Source organism: Puma concolor, chromosome A2 (assembly GCF_028749965.1).
Source record: "Puma concolor isolate L17-30 chromosome A2, mPumCon1.1.hap2, whole genome shotgun sequence".
Classification (NCBI taxonomy): domain Eukaryota; kingdom Metazoa; phylum Chordata; class Mammalia; order Carnivora; family Felidae; genus Puma; species Puma concolor.
This window is the reverse complement of record NC_141668.1, coordinates 172,336,010-172,356,669: the sequence shown is the minus strand read 5'-3', so window position 1 is coordinate 172,356,669 and position 20,660 is coordinate 172,336,010. Positions and strand designations below refer to the sequence as shown.

Sequence of the window (20,660 nt, the reverse complement as noted above, 5' to 3'; positions counted from 1 at the left end):
GGTCCTCACAAGAGGGAGGCAGAGAGCCGGGCAGACCCCATGCTGCTGGCCGTGAGGATGAGGAGGGGCCGCGGGCCCAGGATGCGGCGTCTCTGGCAGCCGGAAAAGGGGGACACGGGGCTCCCTGGGGCCCCGGGGGAACTGGCCCTGCCCACGCTTGGGTGTTAGGACTTCTGAGGCCAGAGCCGTCAGAACCAGTGTGTGTGGTGAGTTGTTAGAGCAGCGCCCCCACCCTGGAGGCTCGGATAGGGGCTGTGAGTCTTTCCCAACTTCTGAGAGCCTCAGTGTCCACTTCTGTAAAATGTGCACAAGTACAGCCCCCCTTCACTGGGTCACTGGAAAGATCAGTAAGTCATGCAATAGGCATCAGCTGGTTTTATTATAGGGTCACTGAGTTTGAGGTGAATGGGGACACCCAGGAGACTCAGAGGGAACGAGGGAGGGCAGTGGGCACCTGAGAAGCGCAGAGGGCAGGACAGCGCGATCTGGAAGATAACAGGGCCGTACAAATCCCAGGCTGAATGTAAGCATGAACATTATCATTTTCCTCCTTGTCCTCGATTTGGCCACCAGCCTGCCCTCCCGCCTTCGGGCCAAAACACTCAGAGCCGACGACACACAAGGTTAGGGTGCAGTTGGGTGTTTACTGGGAATGGGATCTCAGAGGCCAGGCCTGGGTCGCTCACACTCTTTTGGTGATGCTCTTGGGGGTGGCCAGCTCGTACAAGCGGGGGGATGCCTGAGCCACCAGAGACGCAGGGGAAATGTGGTAGGGGTCATAGCCCTCGTTGAGGTCTTTGCGCACTTTGGGCTTGGCCAGGGAGATGATCCGGGGACTGGCCACTGCCTTCTTGGTGACGTCCAGCACCTCCCAGCGTGGATCTCGGTCAGGAACACACTGGTCCGACTGGGCCTTGGGCACTGGAGAGGGCAGGAGAGAGGGACCGAGTCAGGCACTGAGACTTCAGACATGTGGAGGTCAGAGCTCCCAAGTTCAAAACGGATACACACGACATGGCCCATCCGCCTGCTGGACCACCACTCAGCCAGAGCGGAGCGAGGCGCCCACCCCCGCCGCCCTGCGGACAGACCCTGGACACACGACACTCAGGGAGGGAACCAGACACGAGAGGCCACACGGGGTGTGAGTCCACATGTGTGAAACATCCAGAACAGGCTCATCCACTGACGGGAAGGGGGCTCGTGGGGGCCGGGGGCTGGGGAGGGGGTGTAACCTCTCATAGGGACGGGGTTTCTCTTTAGGGAGATGAAAATTCTAAAATTGATTGTGGTAATTGATGCACAACCCTGTGAATGTACTAAAAACTTTTCAAATGTATGCTTTATTTTATTTTTTACTGAGGTATGTTGAACTGTACGCTTCAAAAGGGTGAATTGAAAAGAGAAAAAATATTTCAAGTGGCCACAGGTCCCAGACAGGGGCACACAGAGGGACCGGCCAAAGGAGGGAGGCTAGCGGCCGAGGGTGAGGGGGGTGCCTGGCCGGCCCCTTCACCTCCTCCCCTCCCTGCTCTGATGCCTCAGCCTCTGAAGCAGACGGGTGTGAGAGGCATCTCCTCTCCCTGGCTGGTGCTGCACGCCTGGTGGGGGGATGGAGGGCAGCTCCCCAGGACAGGGCCCCCTGGGGACTCGGCACCAGCCTCCTGGCTGAGACTGCCCTGATCCTCTGGGCTCCTGCCGGGCCCTATCAAGAAACACAGCTTTCTGCACTGGGTAACGTGGCTCCCACCAGCCACGTGTGAGTACAGAATGCCTGATTTGGGCTGCAGCTTTATTTGATTCAATTTTTTTTTTTAATTTTTTTTTTCAACGTTTATTTATTTTTGGGACAGAGAGAGACAGAGCATGAACGGGGGAGGGGCAGAGAGAGAGGGAGACACAGAATCGGAAACAGGCTCCAGGCTCTGAGCTGTCAGCCCAGCGCCTGACGCGGGGCTCGAACTCACCGACCGCGAGATCGTGACCTGGCTGAAGTCGGACGCTCAACCGACTGCGCCACCCAGGCGCCCCTTTATTTGATTCAATTTTAATGAAATCAATCAACTAATTTAGATCAACCGATAGGTTGATTTCAATTTCATCGAAGTAGCCACACACGGCCAGCAGCTGCGGTTGAGGACTCACGGCTCTCACGCGCAGAGGCCTGTGGCTCAGCCAGGCCCCTCCTTCTCACCCCCGGCGGCCCCCGCGGAAACCCCTCCTGCTGGTCTGCCCCTCCTCACCTTCTCCCCACCACCCCTTCCTGCAGCACGTGGGCTGTCTGGGGACTAGAAGAGAAGTGGTCACCGGTGGTCACTGTCTTAGCCTTCGGTCTGTGCGAGCTTCAGGACCCTGGGGTTGCCTCCTTTCCACACCCGCTTGGCCCAGAGCCTCCGTGCGAATGGAAACGGGCCGTCCGCCCTCTCGGCGGAGCAACCCCAACTCAGTGGGGTCCCTCCCACCAGGCAGGCACAAGTCCACGGGGGGGCCTGGCGGGGCAAGGTCACCAGGGTTGGACACAGATGTGCCGGGCAGGTGACCCAAGAAGCAGCCTGTCCAAAGGGAAGGGGCCGAGCAGAAGGGCCTCAGCGCCCCTCAGGGCTAAGAGGACCGTGCCCAGACCCAGGCTTCTTTGAACTCCTCTGAGAATCTAGGAGCACGACCACCATCGTGACATCTAGACTTTCCGACTCTGCCCGGGACAACTTAACAGTGGTGACAGAGTGTGTTTCCATACAATACACAATGGACACACGGAGAAGCAAAGCAGCCATGGACTGTGCCCACACCTGTCTAGCTTCACGTGCACTGTCTCTCCCCTTCAAGTGCTGGTCACAGCCATCAGTGGACGCGAGTCTGCAGTGTGAAAAACACAGCCTTATACCCTCCTTGCAAACACACAACACACACATGTATGTTTATATCCCAGATGCGGGTGTGTGACAGGGACAGAAAGACAATGTGGCCTAACACAGTGGTATGTGTTCTCACGTGTACGTTCACTTAACTGGTCTTTTCATGAATATTAAGAGAATGGATAAATGGATGGGCAAACAAAAGAACCCATAAGCACAGTTAAAAGAAGAGAGACCAGGAAAAGGTTATGTTGCCATGTGCTCAACAAAGGGTTGGTGATTATCTTATATAAAGAGCTGCTCTAAATCAATAACAAAAAAAAGGGAACTAGAAAACCAGGAAAATGATAGAACAGAGTGAACCAAAGTGGCCAATCGGGCTCTCTGGTGACTAAGTGCCTCTGACACTGTTGGCCTGGCACCTAACAGATGCAGAAATATACTGGAAGGTCTGTTAGAAGGTGACGGGTGCTGAACAAGTGGTCCCCAGAGGTGGGCTGGCTTGTGGACTGAGACAGGGCAGTGAGGGCCCTCACCAAGGGGGCAGAGAGGAGCCAAGCCCTGTGGGAGGCAGAGGGGCATCTGGGGAGCGCCTCCCAGGCTGTAGGAAGGGCCACTGCGGAGGCGCAAGCAGAATGGAGTCAGGTGGAGGAAGCCAGGGCACAGATCGCAAGGTCCCGTGGGCCACACCGAGAGAGGCAGGTCCCCTGAGTGGGTCATGAGCAGAGAAGGACAGAATCTGAAACAGGCAGGGGTGGCGCCCAGGATCAGGGCAGTCCTGGTCTGGTCCAGGGACACACGGTGGGCCCACAAGGGTTGTGGGGGTGGAGGCAGCTAGGGGCCTCCATAGCTCAGAAGGCAGAGCCCACAGGAGTCCTCCTTGCCTTGGACATGGACGGTGTCATAGAAACGCCGGGCAGGGAGAACATCTGGAAGGGTGCACGCAGGCAAGCACATACATGTGGCCACACAACTTTGCGGATCTGTGTGTGCACACCCAGAAACACACCAAACTGGATTATCTTTGGTGTGGGGTCCAGTTCTCTACCGCTCCTGTGTGGTTGGGGGGCCAGGTACCTCATGTGTTTTAGAGGAAAGGGGAAGAATCAGGTAGGTGCCTCCTTAAAGCTTCCCTTGGACCTCAGCCTGGCTCTTGGGTTGGCGTCTGGCCTTGCACCCCACCTTGCTCTCCTACACCCACTTGCCCTTGCCAGGAGACCCAGTCAGGCCACAAGCCCTCTCAGTTCTGTTCCTGGGGAGTAGTCCCCTCTGCCAGCCCCCAGGGGAGCCTGTATGGGCCACACTGTGAATGGTCTACAGGTGTCTGGACAACTGGTGTGCAGTCTGGGAAGAAGATGAAGCAAAGGGGGAAGGGCAAATCTAGAAGAAGCAGGCCTGTAGCCCAGGTCTACTGACTGACCCCCCCCCACCCCCACCCCATGGCCTGTGGCCAGTGGGGAAGGACACAAGAGCCTGACAAGGAGGCAAGCCCCAGCGGAACTACTTACTGGCCAAGTGAAGGAGGCGATTGTAGTCCGACACGTGCGGCTTGGGTTTTGGCATGGGGTCCCACTCTTCCAACAGGGTGGCTGGGGCCCTGGGCTTTGCCAGCTGTAGGATCCTTGTGCTGGGGATTGCCATCTGGGCTGCCTTGGATACTTGGGACACCTGGAAACAATTACAAGGGAAGAGTAAAACAGCCCATGATTCCTCATAGGCCCCTGGATCAGAAAGACCCCTTTAGTGTTCTAAAAAAAAAAAAAAAGAAAGAAAGAAAGAAAAAAAAAAGATTGGGAAGTTCAGCAAAGGATGAGTAGCTATCATATATAAAGAGTTCCTCTAAATCAATAACCCAAAAATCACTATGGGTTTTTATGATTTATATGACTGGACTAATCATGTAGGAGAGTAAACCTAAATGGTGAATAATCATCTCCTTGACCAGGGAAATATAAATTAAAACCACAAAATATTACTTTATGCAAGCAGACTCAGAAAAAATTAAAAAGTCTAAAAAACTATCATGCCCTGGCAAGAATATGGGAGGAGAGAAATCCTCATGCATGGCTGGTAGGACAGTAAATTAGTACAAACACTTTGGAGAGCGTTTGTCCTTCTCAGGTTGAACATGTGCACTGTTGAGGACCACCGTATAGAGAAGCCCTACACCGAAGCACAAGGGAATGAGTGGAATTCACCGTAGCTTAAATATCATGGCAAACAGTTGGAAGCAGCCAGGTTGTCTACCAGTAGGGGACTGGGTAAATCGATTATTCTATACTCGTATGGTAGGGTGCAATCCAGCATGTTAGTGTTTCTATATGAATCACACGCAGTGTTCTAGAAAACAAATATTGAGAGGAAAGCAAGACAGTTAAGATGCTGTGTATGTATATGGCTACGATTATAGTTTATGGGTCTATAATAATAAAGTTTAAAATTATGGATATGAGGCAGAGCTGGAAAGAGTGGGGATGATGGAGGGGGAAACCCTGGCAGACATTTCACTGAGAAACTTGACCCACTTCCTCCATAGACAACTTCTTAGTGTTTTCCAGAGAATCCAGACACAATCACAATTGTCGGCTTGGCTACTGTGCATCAGCCTACACAAACGCAGTGCCTAGACTGAGCTCTGTCATCTCAAGGCTAATCGTTGTCTGCCCCCACCCCCAAAAAAGTGCATACAAGACACGCTCTTCCCAGGCTGCGCTCTCTTTAGTACGTGTCCTGCTCCGCACCCCCCCCTTTCCTTACCACTAGCCCACCAGCTGGCTCCTGCACATGTGCAAACAGTCTGCCCGCCAATGAATCGAAGGGTGGGAAAAATAACATTCTGAATGTGTCTGGCTGTGACAAAAGGGGAAGATGAGCTGGCCACTCCTGCCACCTCTGGAGAGGGAGGAGGAAGCAAGGGTAGTTGTTGGGATGTTTTACTCCTTCTAGAGGAGGCGTAGGTCTGAAATAAACCTGTCGACATGTTGGAGTAGGTCCAGGAATGCTTGTGATCGGTGGCGCTGTGTTTTAATGTCTCGTGTCATACGAAAGCTCTCTGCACAGTACAGTTTTAGCAGGAACCTGCTTGGAAGCAGGGTTGGCTGAAATGACCTCCAGGGGTCAGTCCGAAATTTGAGTCCCTTTCCTCTTAAAATTTGTCTTCCTTGAAAATCACAGATGCTACTCCTATCAAAGACATCTTGGTGTTTACAATGTTATGTCCCATTCAACCCTCTATTGCCTCCCTCCTCCCCACTCCCTGCCTCTCCCTGCCTCCTTTCTTCCCCCACAACTGACATAGCCCAGGCCTGACTGCTGAGGTAGACACGGGCCCAATGGCAGTCCTGCCTGGAGAGGTGGGCAGGCAGGTAAATTTTCACCTACCCATGCCTTCAGCGAACACTGATTACCACTCTGTGCCCCGCACAGGGTAAGACAGGCTCAGGAATGCTGCCACAATAAGCAAGAAAGGTGCAGTCTCTGTCCTCAGGCTGCTCACAGTCTGGTGGAAGGATCAAGGGTCCATCCAGAGACTATGCTAGGGGCTGGGAAGCAGGCTGAAGGTGGGGTTCCCACCAGACTGGTCGGAAACGGGAGGGTTGGAGGAGGAGAGTTCATTGAGTTCATTGAGTACACAGGGGCCACACGTAGACGGCAGAGGTGTTCCAAGTAGCGGGACCCGAGTGGGTACAGGCCCAGAGGGTTGTTGAGGGACCCTGCAATGGAGCCCGGCAAGGCAGGAGCATGAGGGAGGGAGGTCAGGGAGCACCAAGCCTTGTTGAGCCTTCACTCCTCGGCCCGGGGATGTGGACTCTCCCAGGGACCGGACCGTGCCAGGGTCAGGTGCACAGAAGGGAGGAGGTGTCAGGGCAGGAGCCCAGAAAACAGCAGATGCGTCCCTGGGTAAGAGGTGGGTGGGACCGGTCGAGAGGACAGTGCCCTCCTTCGGATCCTGGTTCAACCAAATTGACCATAAAAGGCCTTTTTGGGCACCACTGAAAAAGTGAACACAGACTGAGTATTCTGATATTAAAGTATTACTGTTAAACTTTTTAGTGTCATCATTGTTATTATGGTTGTCAGTTAGAAGTACATCCTGGAGTGCTTACAATGGTATGACGTCTGGATTTACTTTTAAATATTTTTGAAGGGCGGGGGCCCGTCCAGAAAATAACCACGTGAAAAAATCCATCAACACGTTCTTTGACGCACGTTAAAACCACAGTGAGATACCAGCTCCAAGGCAGCTTTATTGGTGCCAGCCCCAACCGGGAGACAGCTCAGACCTCTTCAGTGGGCGAGGGAATAAAGTTGTGGCCATCCGTGGGACGAAACAGGACTCGGCAACTAAGAAGGCATGAACCGCTAGCAGGCGCGAGGATCTCGGAGACGTTAGCTGAGCCGCGAGGGCGGCCACGAGTCTGCGGCTCATTCCCGCCCCGGGGAGAAGGGGAGGCGGGGGAACGGGGGTCACGTGTCCGGCCTGAGCGGGCAGCAGACCAGTGTTTGGTTCGGAACGGACTGAACGGTTCCAGGCCCTCTGAGATGCCCGCGTGTGAGCCGAAGGCCTGGGCCCCACCTTGAGCCCACGTGGGCAGGGAAGGTGTCCCCGCGCAGGCTTCAAGCGAAACGAAGCTCTGTCCTGAGCAGACACCTGTGAATCCTGCGTGTTCACCTGCGCGGTGACACGCAGGCCGCTCTGGAGTCTGTGTGTCCCTTCTGCCGCGGACCTCCGGCCCCCGGCCCCCGGCCCCCGGTTGAGGGGGAGGCTCCAGAGGATAGCAAGGCACCTACCTCAGACATGTTTATGCTCCAAATGTTATTCCGGACCCTCGGGGTGGCCAGTTCCCTCAGGCGACTCGAAGCTTGGTATGCCAGAGTAGGGCGAGGAACGGGCCAGACGGAGGTGCTCCTAAGGGACATCCACATTTGAGACAGCAGCCCGACCAGGGGCATGTCCGTGTGCTTCTGTCACCTCTTCTCAGCCCATCTCTGACTTGGGGAATAAGGGACAGCCCCCGGGGGCCGCGGAGGGTTTTGAAAACACCTCCAGGAGGGGATTCCTTAAACAATCCCCAAAAGAAGGCCCCTAAGTGTTCTCAAGGGTGGAGCTACCCTCTCCCGAGGTCGTCCCAGCTCTGTGTGCAGTGGCCGCCTCCCCATTCAGCACTCCCATGTCCCCGTCTGTGGTGACAGCATCTCCCGGGGCCTCTTGCGCACACACCTGTCATCGGGGCTGGGGTCAGGATAGAAGGGATAGAAGGGCGTGTCCTGTTCTTGCCACAGGAAGCTGGGGAAAGTGCACTTATACTGAGCTTGAGGGGCTCGCATCTCCTTAACTCAGACGTCAGCTCTGCCTGTGTCCCCGAAATAAAGCCATGTTTCATCTTTTCTCATCTCTGAGGTTGGAATGCAGCTGATAAATGCTGTCAGCCAAACGTCAGAAGCTCCACGGGTGCCCCTGCCCGCATGTGCTCTGCATAGTTGTTGGCACAGAAATGGCCTCCGCGAGTTACATGCATCCCTCCACGTGCAGGTATCAAGTCTAATCGCACTTTACATTATCTTCAGATTACACGGTGAGTCAGCATTAAAGTGAAAAGTTACTGTCACAAAGACAGGCATAAAGATAGTGTGTGGGGGACGCCTGGGTGGCTCAGTCGGTTAAGCGTCCAGCTTCGGCTCAGGTCATGATCTCATGGTTCATGAGTTTGAGCCCCGCGTCGGGTTCTGTGCCGACAGCTCAGAGCCTGGAGCCTGCTTCAGATTCTGTGTCTTCCTCTCCCTGCTCCTCCCCCACTCACTCTCTCTCTCTCTCTCTCTCTCTCTCTCTCTCAAAAATAAATAAATGTTAAAAAAAATACAGTGTGTGGAACTTGTCAACATCTGAGTCAAAAAGTGATTCAAAACATTCAGACTCATTTCAGCTAATTTATTTCCATTATTATTTTCCCTTTTGTATGCATAAAAGTAGGTAATTAAAAATCTGTATCTAAATAACTCTAAAGATCACTTTTAACAAAATTAAAGTTCTGAGTGATAAGAAGGAATTGTGTTAAAAGTTGTACATAAAATAATGTCTTAGGATTCCTAGCTTTGGGGGGCCAAAAAAGTCCATAATGGTGACAAGTAACATTTATTGAGCACTTGCTAGGTCTGACACAGTACTAAGTACCTTTTGTGGATGCTCCCCACCTCCACCCATCCCACAGGTGCATAGCCGTGCCTCAGGGGTCGAGAACCTGCCCATGGGCCTCCAGCTGGGGATAGCCCAGCCCCGTTTGGAGTCAGGTCATCTACTCCTACGGCCTGGACTCTCCCCATACTACAGCTTGTCGAGGAAAAGGGAGGTTTTCTGCCCCACTCTGCCTTCCTTCCCTTACCTGTTGTTGTTGAAATACTCCGAGTAGAAGCTTTTAGGTCGAGCTAGCTCCTCCACTCGGCGCGTCACCACTATGCAAAATAGGAGAAACGGCCCCAACTTGAAAACCTGCCCACCCTCAGGGGTTTCCTTCTTGCCGAATCCAGCGTTTCACTGGCTACGGCAAACGGCACAATGTACAGCACTGAGCGCCTAGAGAGCTGAGCACCAGTTACCTTGCAGAGGAGTGACTTTTGCTGCCCCCATCCTGGGGACAATGGTCTCAGGGGCCTGAAGCCCCTTACTCAGGACACACAGGATGGGAGCCACGGGGCTGGCATGGGAGCTCAGACCCATCATCAGTTCCTCAACAGAACTCAGTGTGGCTCCAACAACCCACTGGCTGGGAAAGTGGATTTTGGTCTGCAGTTAGTACAAGCGTAGGGTTTACAGGGGCTTCGTGTTCACTGCGAGAAAGATTCTAAACCCCCAAGAGAGAACTTGCCTTATTACTTCTCTCCAGGAAGAGATTTCTTGAAATATTTTATTTGAAGGAATCCATTTCTCTCAAAAACTATAGAGACCATTGCAGAAGGGAAGGCAAAGAGTCTTTTAATAAATTTAGTATTAATCCCCATTTTGGCTGTAGTGCAAATTTGGATTCCCCCTAGAGAGTCTGCCCCACACCCCCTCACCCCAGGACCAGCCTCCTGAGGCTCTGGCTCCTCAGGGGACTGAGGCCAGAGATGACACACCTGGGGGAAGGGGGATGGCCGATGAGGGAGGAGCAGCAGGGAGTTCTGTCCTGAGGTTAGGGCTAGGGAAGCCCCAAGATCTCCTCAGTTGGAACGAGGCATGGGTTGGAGTGGAATGGGGGTGACCCAGGAGACCAGGGGCAGCACGTGAGACAGGGTGGCCAAGCACCAGAGCTGGGACAAGGGCTACCTCTGGCCAACCCCTGAGCTAGGTGACCCCTGATGGAGAAGTGGGGGTGGTGGGTGGGCTCAGCCTACCTGGCACCGTGACAGTGAGGGTGGTGTCTTCAAGAAACCTCTCTGTCCAGTACACAGAAGGCCTGGAATACACCGAGGCGTGGCTCAGAGCGAAGGAAGCCAGGGCACAGGACACAGACAATGGGGCACAGGCAGGGTGGTTGGAGGAGGAAGGAAGTTGGAGGAGGACAAGTTGAGAGGCTGTGGAAAGGGGCAGGTCAGAGAGGCTCGTGGGAAATGTGGTTTATTTTGAGCAGGGCTGGTGTTCAGAGAAAGAGGAGGTGGGAAAAGAAAAAGGCGCAGCTAAGGGCGGAGCCCGGGGGCCCTATCACAGCAGCAGACCCACTCCTCAGCTGGGTGGGCTGGCGTCCAGAGCACCAGGGTGGTTGGGAACGGCCCTTGGGGTGAGGAAGCCCCCCATCGGAGGGCCCTTTCCCCCAGTTCTTGCCCCTGGAGAGGAGGGCAGATCCCCCCCGTGGCAGGAGATGGAGAGGCTCCCTGAGACTCACCAGTAGACACAGAACTGCAAGTTCCTCTTGCACGGGGACACCCAGGCATAGCCCTTACAGCAGCACCCCATCCTGCGATGAGACGGCCCAAGCCCCTGCCTTTGCTCTGCGGCTCCATTCGCCCAAAGGCCTCACTGTCCTCAGGCAGTTCCCAGAGGCCACCCCAGTCCCGCCTCTGGAACCCTGACTTCTCACCTCCCTCTGCACCTGCCCCCAGGTCATCATGTGAGTGGCAGAGAGCAGTCGGACGGGCAGTCCAGGGGGTGAACACGGGGGCGGTGGCGGGGGGGGGGGACTGCCAGGAGCTGCCCTCCTCCTCATGGACCCCCACCCCTGCCTCCAGTGAGGCTTCCCACAGGCCTCACCTGTCTCTTAGGACTTGCCAGTTGGTTTTGGGCTTTGCCAGCTCAAAGACCCGCTTCCTCCTCCTCCTCCTCATCCCTCTGGCTGAGGCAGCATTGGGGAGCCTCTGGGTGATGGACAGCCGGCTTGGGGAGAGGGGCGTGGTGAGCGGGTCGGGGGCTGTGCCCAGTGAGGCTCCTGGCCCGTCTGGGGGCGGGTCTGGCATCGCAGACACCTGGGTGAAGTCCTAGCTCCCCCAGCCAGGTGTGCAACCCCGGCCAGGTCACCGCCTCTGTGAAACTGCAGGAGACCTGCTCCCGGCTCCCTAAATCTCGTGAGCATGCATTAAGTGCCTACTGTGTGCCAGACCCCTGGAAACCCAGGGAGCGAGAGGAATAGGATGTTGGGGGCTCAGACGCCCGCCTGTCCCCTCGCTGGGTGCTGCCCCTGGCCTGAAGCCCCACCAAGGCCCCTCCCACCGGCCTGCGCCTTTTTTCCCCACGGCAGGTGTCCCCGGCCACCGCCCGCCACACCACAGGTCTGGGTGTGTGTTTATCACACAAGCTCCATGGGGGGCGTGGGGGCTGTGCAGGGTTCCAGGGGGGCCACGGGGAGCGCACATGGAGTCCACCAGTGCTGGCCCACGGGCGCTCCCGCTGGAACCGGCTGAGGCTGGCCAGGGCCGGTGGAGGGCGGGCGGGAGGCCCACAGCGCAGAGCCCCCCACGTGCGAGGGAGCACCCGCTTCTTTCCAGGACACACAACTTGCCAGAAACCAGCCCCCGCAGGTTCGCAGGCCACCAGTTACCACTGGACCCGAGCTGGTGGGGACTTGGAATGGTTTCAGCTTCTGAGCTGCGCCGGGAGACCCTCCCACTTGCTTTCCTCTCTGACGGAGTCTCCACCCCTGACTCCTCAACTCGGGGAAGGTCTCCAACCCCAGCCCACCCTCCGCCTGGACAGGGCTGTGTTCGCTGGCTCCTGCCTCAGAGGCCAGTGAGCGGCTGTCCCCCAGTCCTCCCGCCCACAGCGGGGGCACCTGGGGCCTCGCTGGGGCTGCTGCCCTCCCCCCGCTGCCCCTGCCCCTGCCACAAGCCCCACTCCGTGGTGCCCACCTCATCTCAGGTATGCCCTCCGCGTCTTTCTCCAGAACCCTCTCCAGCGGCTCGAGGGCCTCCTCGGGGGCCCGGGGGCCAGGCGGTTCTCCCCCAGTCACCTCCTCTGGGAGGGTCTCCGCTTCTCGGTCTTCAAAACTCAGCTCCTCGTCATCCAGGCACGTGGTGTCCTTGGTCCCTGGACTCCTGAACACTGTGCCCTGCACACCGAGGGCATCATCGTCCTGTCCCCAGTCGGGCCCGCCTTCGGCCTCCGAGCCGTGGTGGCTGTGGGACAGACTTCGCCGGCGGTCCCCCATGTACTGGGTCCTCCCCAGTCCTGCAGCCTTGCTCCCCAACACCCAAGTGTGTCTGTGGTCGCGGTCACCGGGCAACAGGAGAATGGCCCGCCCGCATTCGCATTCTCGGGGTCCACATTCCATTCCCAACAGGTCTGCCCCTCCCCATGGGGGCTCTCCCACCAGGTCCTGCCAGGGGGCTCCTTAGCCCCTCTCTCTGTCTTTTCCTGGCTGAACCAGGAGTAGGACCTGACCCCATCCCACATTTCTTCTTAGTAAGAGGCCCCAGTTGTGCTCAGTTCAAGGGGCCAATGCTGGTGGCTGTACCTTCCCAGGACTGGCTTAGGAATGAGACCCGAGGGGGAATCTGCAGGGGGCTTCGAGGAATGGTTTCCTCTCTCTTGAAAGGACACATAGGGGGTGCCTGGGTGCCTCAGTCGGTTGAGCGGCTGGCTTTATTTAGCTTAGGTCATGATCTTGCAGTTTGTGGGTTCGAGCCCTGGGTCGGGCTCTGTGCAGACAGCTTGGAGCCTGGAGTCAGCTTCGGATCCTGTGTCTCCCTCTCTCTCTGCCCCTCCCCCGCTCATGTGCGTGCGCGCGCGCGCTCTCTCTCTCTCTCTCTCTCAAAAATAAATAAACATTTAAAAAATTGTTTAAGTAATAAAATTTATTTCCCTTCTTTTTTGGGGGGAGGCATATGACACAGAGAAAAGACAGAGGTACGAGGGCGTGGCGGGGGGGCTTTCCTGTGGTGGATGGAGTGTGGTGAGGCTGATCCTGACGGTGCAAGCACACAGGCCTGTGGGCCCAGGACGGGAGACACGTGCGGTCCCACGTGGAGGGTAGCCCCTAGGCGCTTACGCCAGGAATGCTATGCCCTTGCACGAGACCTCCCACGCTGCCGTCTGCCCCCCCATCCGCCCGAAGTTCTGCAATCCCAGGTCGATGTGCGGAGTGGACAGAGCAAGTTCCTGTTCTATATCTCCGGCTCCAAAACTCCATTTAATATGTTGTCCTCCGATAGAGGACGTGTCACATGTTAAACTGATAAGAACAGATGCTACAATTGATCTTAGCCAAAAGGCTGAGAGGCGATAAAAATCCTTGTTAAATCCACTTTTCTTCTAGAGACAGCTCATTAAACCCGCTTCGCGTGAATTCAAGTCCATATTGGGAAGGCCAGGCATCCCTTCGAGCTCACGGGGGGACCAGGGTCTCCAGAGCCAGGTGCACACACGAGGTCAAGGAGAGGGCGCTGAAGAGGCCAGAGCTCCACCGGCCCTGAGGGAAGGGCTGGACAGTCCACTTCTGCTGCCCAAATATGCGGAAAAGCAAGAAAGTTCACAGCCAAAGGGCTGAAGGCAGGGTGGTAATCTCTGGATATGCGGATGTTTCGAATGGAGAACAGGCCGCAGCCTGCCAGGGAGGGTCCGTTGCCTGCCCCTTGTGGCGGTAGGCCTGGGGTCCCCACTTCCCATGGCTGTCAGCCGAGGGCAGTCCCGGCTCCCAAGGGGCACCGCAGCGCTGGCCCAGGGCCCTCCTTCCATTTCTAGCCAGCAGCGAGGCCTGCCCCTCTCCTGCCCCTCACGTGTCTGGAGTCAGCCGAGAAAGGGCCTCAGTTCCTAAGGACCCACGTGATCACATGAGGCCCCTCCTGGGTAACCCAGTGCAGGGTCTGCAGCCTTAACCACATCGTACAGTCCCTTTGGCTACACAGGACACTGTGTTCCCGGCACCTTTGAGGCTACTATGCTTCCTACCACACCCAGCTCACTCCACACACAAAAATCCACTCGAAATGATTTCAGGGTTCAAAAGGCAATCGGTAAGAAAAAGCATAAACCAAGTGTAAAGTAGGAAGCAGACAGGTGGAGACATTTCACAGGAGACACGAAGACATGACACGCGGTGTCACAAATAGGGAAATGAAGGGAAAACTGGTGAGGTCACAGTTCACATCCATCCAGCCGGCAAAACCGCAGACTGGCGGTAAGACGTCGGAGAGAACGACCTCTTTTACACACAGGGACGCGGCCCAACTGTGCAGAACAATTTGGCATGAAGTCATAAAGGTGCATCTGGCGACACCCAGCTGGACACTGGCAGAGCTGACCGCGGGGGCCCGGCAGCACCACTACTCACAATGGGGAGAAGCGGAGGGCAGCCCAGGAGCCGGCTCACAGGGGAAGCGGAGGAGGGCCCGGCAGCGTGAGCACTAGCAGCACCCGGAGAGCGCGGACGTGGCTCAGGAGAAGCAGGCGGAACGGAAGGAGCGGCCTGCAGGCACCCGTGTGCCCACAAGGAGACCTGAGGGCGGTGCTGGTCGTGGGGGGCAGGTGGCTGAGTCCTTCCCTCCCTGTTCTGGGGTTCTGAGTCGAGCTCACGGGTGCTCGTTATGTGAGGCAGGAGCGAACGCCCCAGCGGGCAGCCGAACAAGAAGTGAGACGTAAGACAGGGTCACACCGGACTAGCAGCGATGGCATCTCAGGAGGGACACAGGACCCTTACTTACTCGGATTCCGAACACAGGCCAGGGCGGGGGGGGGGGGGGGGACGAGGAGGGAGGAAAGAAACGAAGGAGCGGTGGCATGACCGGTACTGTTCCCTAAACTCCCTCCACCTGGTTTTAAGTGACTTCAAACTAAGCCTGCAGAGAGAAGACACAGCTACTCACCCCGCCGTGCCTGCGGGGCGCAATGCAGGCCAGAGCCCGGGACCCTGCTTGGACCCCGTGGTGGCGGGAGGGAAGTGGGGGATGGCGTGGGGAGGGGGGGCGGCGCAGGTGCGCGGCGGCCCTTCGCAGGGAGACGCGGCAGAGACGCGGCGTGGCCACCAGAGGTCGCCCCTCTCAAGGGCATGTCGGGCTCCCGGGGAGCCGGGCTGATCGGGCGCCCTCACCGCCTCGAGGCCCCGCCCCACTCCTCATCTCTTATTCCCCGCCCCCACTTTCCTCCGGGAAGAAACGTGCTCAGGGAGACAAAGTCACCGCCCAAGTCTGCGCTGGACTCGCACACGCGGCGACTGCCTCCGGTGGTGCCCCCAGCTAGGACCACACTTGCAAAATGCAGTGGTGATGGGGGATGCCCTAAGACTACAGATGAAGCGGGTAGCTTCCTCGGGCTAAAGTAGTCTCCCTGAAGACCAGCCACAACTATGCTCTTCCCTCACACAGCAACCTTCTGTGGCTCCCACCTTCCACAGAATATTTCCTAAAGCAGGGACACAGACTGGTATCTTCAAGGTGCCTGTAAGTGAGATAAAGGCCCAGAGTTCAGTACCATCAAATATGGTGGTGATAAATCACTCCCCTTTTTGCTGAATTACAATGCTTCTGGGTACCTCTAGAGGAAAATCTCAGCTTGCAGCTAACCAAAGTTTGACTTGCTCAGTTTTATTAACCCTTTTTAACCAAAAGAGAGCAGGCCCAATTCTGGGGGCAGGGAGGGAGACCCAAAAAAGCTGGAATTTAAGAACCTTCTTTTGTTTGTACTGCTGTTTGTTTACACACCTTGTTTCTGGTTTCGTTCTGTGATTGTTTCAAAACAACTGCCTAGAAAAGTTGCAAGCATGTACTGAGAACCGCCATGGACTTTCCACCCGGATTCACCAACTGTTAACATGTCGACACACTGCTTTATCATTCCCTGAAGATTTGAAGACAGTTGCAAGCATCACACCCCTTCACCCCCCCCCCCCAAGACTTGAAGACTCGGCACGTATTTCTAAGAACGAGGATGTTCTCTTGCATAACCACAGCAGGTTATCAAAATCCGGGTGAACATAGCATTGATACAACCCCTTAGTTCATCAAGAATTCTTCCCCAAATTTCAGAGACAGTCCCCATAATGTCCTTTCCCACTGTTTCTTTCCCTCCAGAGTCAGTCCAAGCGAGGCATCACACCTATGAGCCTCTTCGGTACCCTGTCCTCTGACAACCCTTCACTCTCTTTCATGACCTAAACAGTTTTGAAGGTTTGGGCCAGTTATGTCACACTGTCTGGGTTTCTCTAATATGTTCTCATGATCGGTGAAGGGATGTGCATTTTGGCAAGAATCCCTCAGCGGGTGCTGTCCGAAGGCGAGCGGAGCCAACAACACATCCCATCGCTGCGGACGCGAACCTCCCTCCTTTGACTCAGGTGGTCTGTCCAGGTTTCTCCACAATACAGTGCCATGTTCTCCCCCTTGAAGTTAATAAGCATCTTTTGAGAAATACTTGAAGACTATTCAAATACTGTTTCCTCTCATCAAACTTTCAGCCACGACTTTTACAGCTTCTTTTTATGGAAAGTTGTGCTGGTTTCCCATTTACAGACACGGTACACTCTTTTTCGTACAAATTTACTCAGGAAATGGGTCAATGTGGTGACCTAAAGAAATACATCAGGCTACAAGAGTACGCGTGGGTCGACCAAAATCATGACAGCGACTCGAGTGATAGGGACGCAAAAGCTGTGTGTTGTCCTCCAGGCGACACTCCAGGCCCCTCCCCCCAAATCCCTCCTGCTCAGTGGGAACATGTGTCCCCAGACTATGGGCTTCCCAGTGGCAGCTCCCAACACAGGCTTTGGGGATGTAGGGATGGCCGGAGCACAAGCTGTATAGGGCGGAGTGACGTGTTTCTATTGGGGCCCCCCTCCCCCACAAAACCCGGCACCTGGGGGGCATCTAGAGTCTCCTGCGGCTGCTCTAACAAATTGCCCCGAAGGCAGTGGTTTCAAACAACACACATTTATTCTCTTACAATTCTGGGGTCAGAAGTCAACTCGGTCTCACTGCGCTAAAGTCAGGGTGTGGGAAGGGCTGGTTCCCTCGGAAGGCTCCGGGGGAGCATCTGTTCCCACAGATCCGAGAAGCCACACAGGGGACGGGGTGACAATTTAAAGAGGAGCCACATCAAGGAGCCACTACTGCCACCACTGTTAGGGGCTGCAGCAGAAGCCACATGATGGAAGCTGGGACCTCGGTGGGCCTGTCCAGAGAGCCGGAGCCACAGCGGGGACACCACCTAAAGCCAGAAGAAAGGCAGAGGGACACACACCCGGCTTCTCCCTCTAGGGTTCCCCCAGATCTCCCACTGGTGGAAGAGACAGGGCAGGGTTCTCTGAGGTGTCGAGTTTTTTCTACAGCGCGGAGCAGGCGGGGGGCGGGCCGAGTGCAGAGGGGCCAGTGACCTGCTCTCCAGGTCGCTTGCTCTGCTCTGTTCAAGGAAGCCGCAGTGACACTGAAATCCTAAATCCTTTGGTGTGTGGTAGGATCGTATTTTGTTACAGTAACTGGGGGCGCCTGGGTGGCTCAGTCCGTTGAGCGTCTCTGACTCTTGGTCCCAGCTCAGGTCTTGATCTCAGGGTCGTGAGTTCAGGCCTCGTGCTGGGCAGCACGTTGGGCATGGAGCCTGCTTAAAATCCTATCATTATTATTAAACTAGTCATGTTTCCCAAAACTTTGTGATGGAGGGAAATCATTTATACAGAGGCCCCGAGGCCTCACCCGCCCTCTGCTCGTGCCCTTTGGCAGGTGACTCTGAAGTTCTTCCTCTGATGGCTGACTTTGGCAAACAGAAGGTGGAAGACGTGGGTGGCTGTGCCTGTTCCTACCCTCACCGTCTCCGCTTGCCATTGAAAACGTGCCTGGGCGAGCCTGCTGGAGGATGAGGACATGCGGGACACAGCGGGGTCAGCGCGGCCAGCCGACCCCAACACGCTAAGCGCCCACTGCTGACCGCCACCCCCGAGGTGTCACCACTGACCTCACGCTGGTTTCCTAGCAAAAGCCGAGGGATGTGATGCCTTCCTCCCTCCGGGCGGTCGGACCATGAAGTGTCCATCACATCATGGAAGGATGTTCCGGGGGGACTAATACGGCCTCCTGACGCCTCCCACGACCCCCACCTCTGAACCCTCTGAACCCTGCCTACCACCAGCCCGGCCAAAGCTTCCTTACCCCACCCTCACCTAAGACTAAATTAAGACCTCCCCAAATGGGAGGGGTAAGTGATCGGGCAGTGAGTCCGCACTGGGGGTCCTGGGGAAGGTAGCCCATGAGCCCTACCCACCTACCCCCCACCGAGGTGGTGCCTGCAGGATCGGAGATTGGGGTCGGCTGGGATTTGCTGGTCTGAAGGGCCCTGGAGGAGGCGGCCTAGGGCCTCCCAGCCTGCTGCACGTTTTACAAAACAGGGTTTCCCCAGCATTCCTGGCCCTGGCCCCACCTACCTGGTGCCAGGAGCGCCCCAGATGTGACCCCAGACAGGGCCCCGTGGCCCCTGGGGCAGGACAGCCCCCATGTCAGGACTGACACGTGGGTGAGGCCTGCTGCAGGGAGTCTGACCAGCAGGGTGAAGTTCATGCTGTCTGCTCTCATCCGAAATAGAAAAGCATCCTTCACTCATGTTTAAGAAGCTTTGACCCTGAGGAAGACGCTTGTCGTGGCTTTGACATCTCTGACCCCAGTGAGGACAGCCTGTCTGTCGTCACAGATGAAACATAGCTTCATGGCTGCGACAAAGACCCAGCAGGTCTAGGCTTATTGAAATGGAGGGATCTTTTCTCTCTCACAAGTCGGGGTCTGTGCATTGCGGCTCAAGAAAGAGGGGGAGGGGAGGCTGTGCCCCCTGCCCTGGGTCCTGCACTTTACTTTCGGGGCTGGATAGCATCTGTCCTAATACAGAGCTTGGCGGATTTCACAGCAGACCCCCAGACCCTCCACCCCCTCTCCCTCGTCCACGGCAATAACCACCGTCCTGCCTTCTGTCCTCATACATGACTTTTCTTTATCAATGGGATCCTTCGGTATTCGTGTTCATTTGCGTCTGGCCTGTGAGGCTCAGAATGGTGCCCGTGAGACGCCCTGTGTTCACACAGCTGGGCAGGGTCCCACCGAGTGAACACACCTGGGTCGTTTGCCCGATCCACAGATGGTAGGACCTGGGGCGGGGGAGGGGGGGGGGTCCAGGCCCAGAAAAGACGCTGCCACTCTTGTTCATATCCCATTGGCTGGAACTTAGTCACATGGCTACACTTGGTTGCAAGGGAGTCTGGGAAAGGTAGTCTCTCTCTCTCTCTCTCTCTCTCTCTCTCTCGCACATGCACGTACACACACACACACACACACACACACACAGCTAGAGATTCTATTTCAAGGGCATTTAAGGGGTGGCTGCGGTTCTCCTCTGCGGATGCCTTCAGCAGCCAACAACAGAAGATCCTGCCTCAAATGGGCTTAAGCAGTGAGGCAACATATTATCTCCCCCCCAAAACGGCTCCCGACACTTCCCAGCAAGCCTCCCTACTCAGAATCTCCTGGACTTCTCTCCGCTTTGCTGCTCTGTGATCCTCTGGGTTCTGCTACTTTTTGCATTGTTTTCTTCCTCAGTGGGCACTAGTATGGCTGCAGCTGCTCCGGACATCTCATCATGAGGCTGCCATAGCCAAAGGCACATGGTCAGCAAGGAAACCTTCTGCGGTCAGCTGAACAACAGCCCCAAAGATGCGCTCCAAATCCCCAGCACCTGTGAACACATTATGCTGTGGACAAGGGGGATCACGGTTGCAGATGGAATTAGGGCTGTGATCGGCTGACCTTGAGGTGGGGAGATCATCCCGGATTATCTTCGTGGGCTCAATGTAATCGCAAGGGTCTTGATAAGTGAAAGCAGGAGGTGAAAGAGAGAGAGCTCCAGAGCTGGCAGCATGAGGAATCAGCCCACATTGCTGAAGGGGTATAAGCAGAGGACGGCGGCGGCTTCCAGAAGCCGCCCCCCTCCAAGACCTCTCCCCCATCTCATTGGCCAGGAGGGGGTTACACGCCCACGCATAAACCAATCCCCAGCAACGAAGTGGACCACCAGTGAAGATTTGTGCCAGCACCACATAGAACGGGCTTCCCCGAGTCACACCATGGGGAGGGGCACCCAAACGTTAGGCTCTGTCCGCAAGGAAGGAGACTGACAGGTGACTGGCGACCAGCTGTGGGACCAGGAGCGTGAAAGGCTGGAATGAGAGGAGGCAGCACGGTGTGCAGGCAGCAGCAACGCAGACTTGCAAGGCAGGGGCAGCTCTGAGGCAGGTGCCCTACGCGGGGTGGTCACCACAGAAGACACGACACGCGCTGCATTGCCCAGCAATGTCTTGGCTAATATCTAAACCCTGTGCCTCAGGAATTTGGGTTCTGCTTGTACCGGCTTGAATTGTGTCTCCCCGGAAAGACACG

The 20,660-nt window shown here is 56.1% G+C and overlaps 1 protein-coding gene and 1 non-coding gene across 6 annotated transcripts; both read right to left on the bottom strand.

Annotated features, from left to right (window-relative positions):
- Positions 1 to 360: 360 nt before the first annotated feature.
- On the bottom strand, positions 361 to 12,534 carry SPMAP2 (sperm microtubule associated protein 2). 5 transcript variants are annotated; one of them, XM_025916515.2, is made up of 8 exons: positions 12,171 to 12,534; positions 11,080 to 11,202; positions 10,715 to 10,786; positions 10,227 to 10,288; positions 9,236 to 9,305; positions 7,647 to 7,764; positions 4,364 to 4,523; positions 361 to 921 (listed from the first exon to the last, which is right to left on the bottom strand). In XM_025916515.2, the coding sequence occupies exons 1-8, from the start codon at positions 12,467 to 12,469 to the stop codon at positions 683 to 685; spliced, it is 1,143 nt and encodes a 380-aa protein (XP_025772300.2). In that variant the 5' UTR covers positions 12,470 to 12,534; the 3' UTR covers positions 361 to 682. The 5 variants fall into 5 exon arrangements, with proteins under 5 accessions (XP_025772300.2, XP_086555930.1, XP_086555929.1 ...); XM_086699804.1 differs by lacking the exon at positions 7,647 to 7,764; XM_086699803.1 differs by lacking the exon at positions 10,715 to 10,786.
- Positions 12,535 to 13,354: 820 nt separating this feature from the next.
- On the bottom strand, positions 13,355 to 13,544 carry LOC112853098 (U2 spliceosomal RNA). The gene has a single exon (XR_003222901.1). It is a non-coding gene; the product is annotated as a U2 spliceosomal RNA (small nuclear RNA).
- Between the last annotated feature and the right edge of the window lie 7,116 nt (positions 13,545 to 20,660).

Coding starts and splice junctions, on each gene's coding strand:
- SPMAP2 (XM_086699801.1), bottom strand. CDS start 12,469: ATGGGGGACCGCCGGCGAAGTCTGTCCCACAGCCACCACGGCTCGGAG. Junction 11,203..12,170: donor GAGGGCATACCTGAGATGAG/GTGGGCACCACG, acceptor CCTCTCCCCAAG/CCGGCTGTCCATCACCCAGA. Junction 9,306..10,226: donor CCTCACTGTCACGGTGCCAG/GTAGGCTGAGCC, acceptor TATTTTGCATAG/TGGTGACGCGCCGAGTGGAG.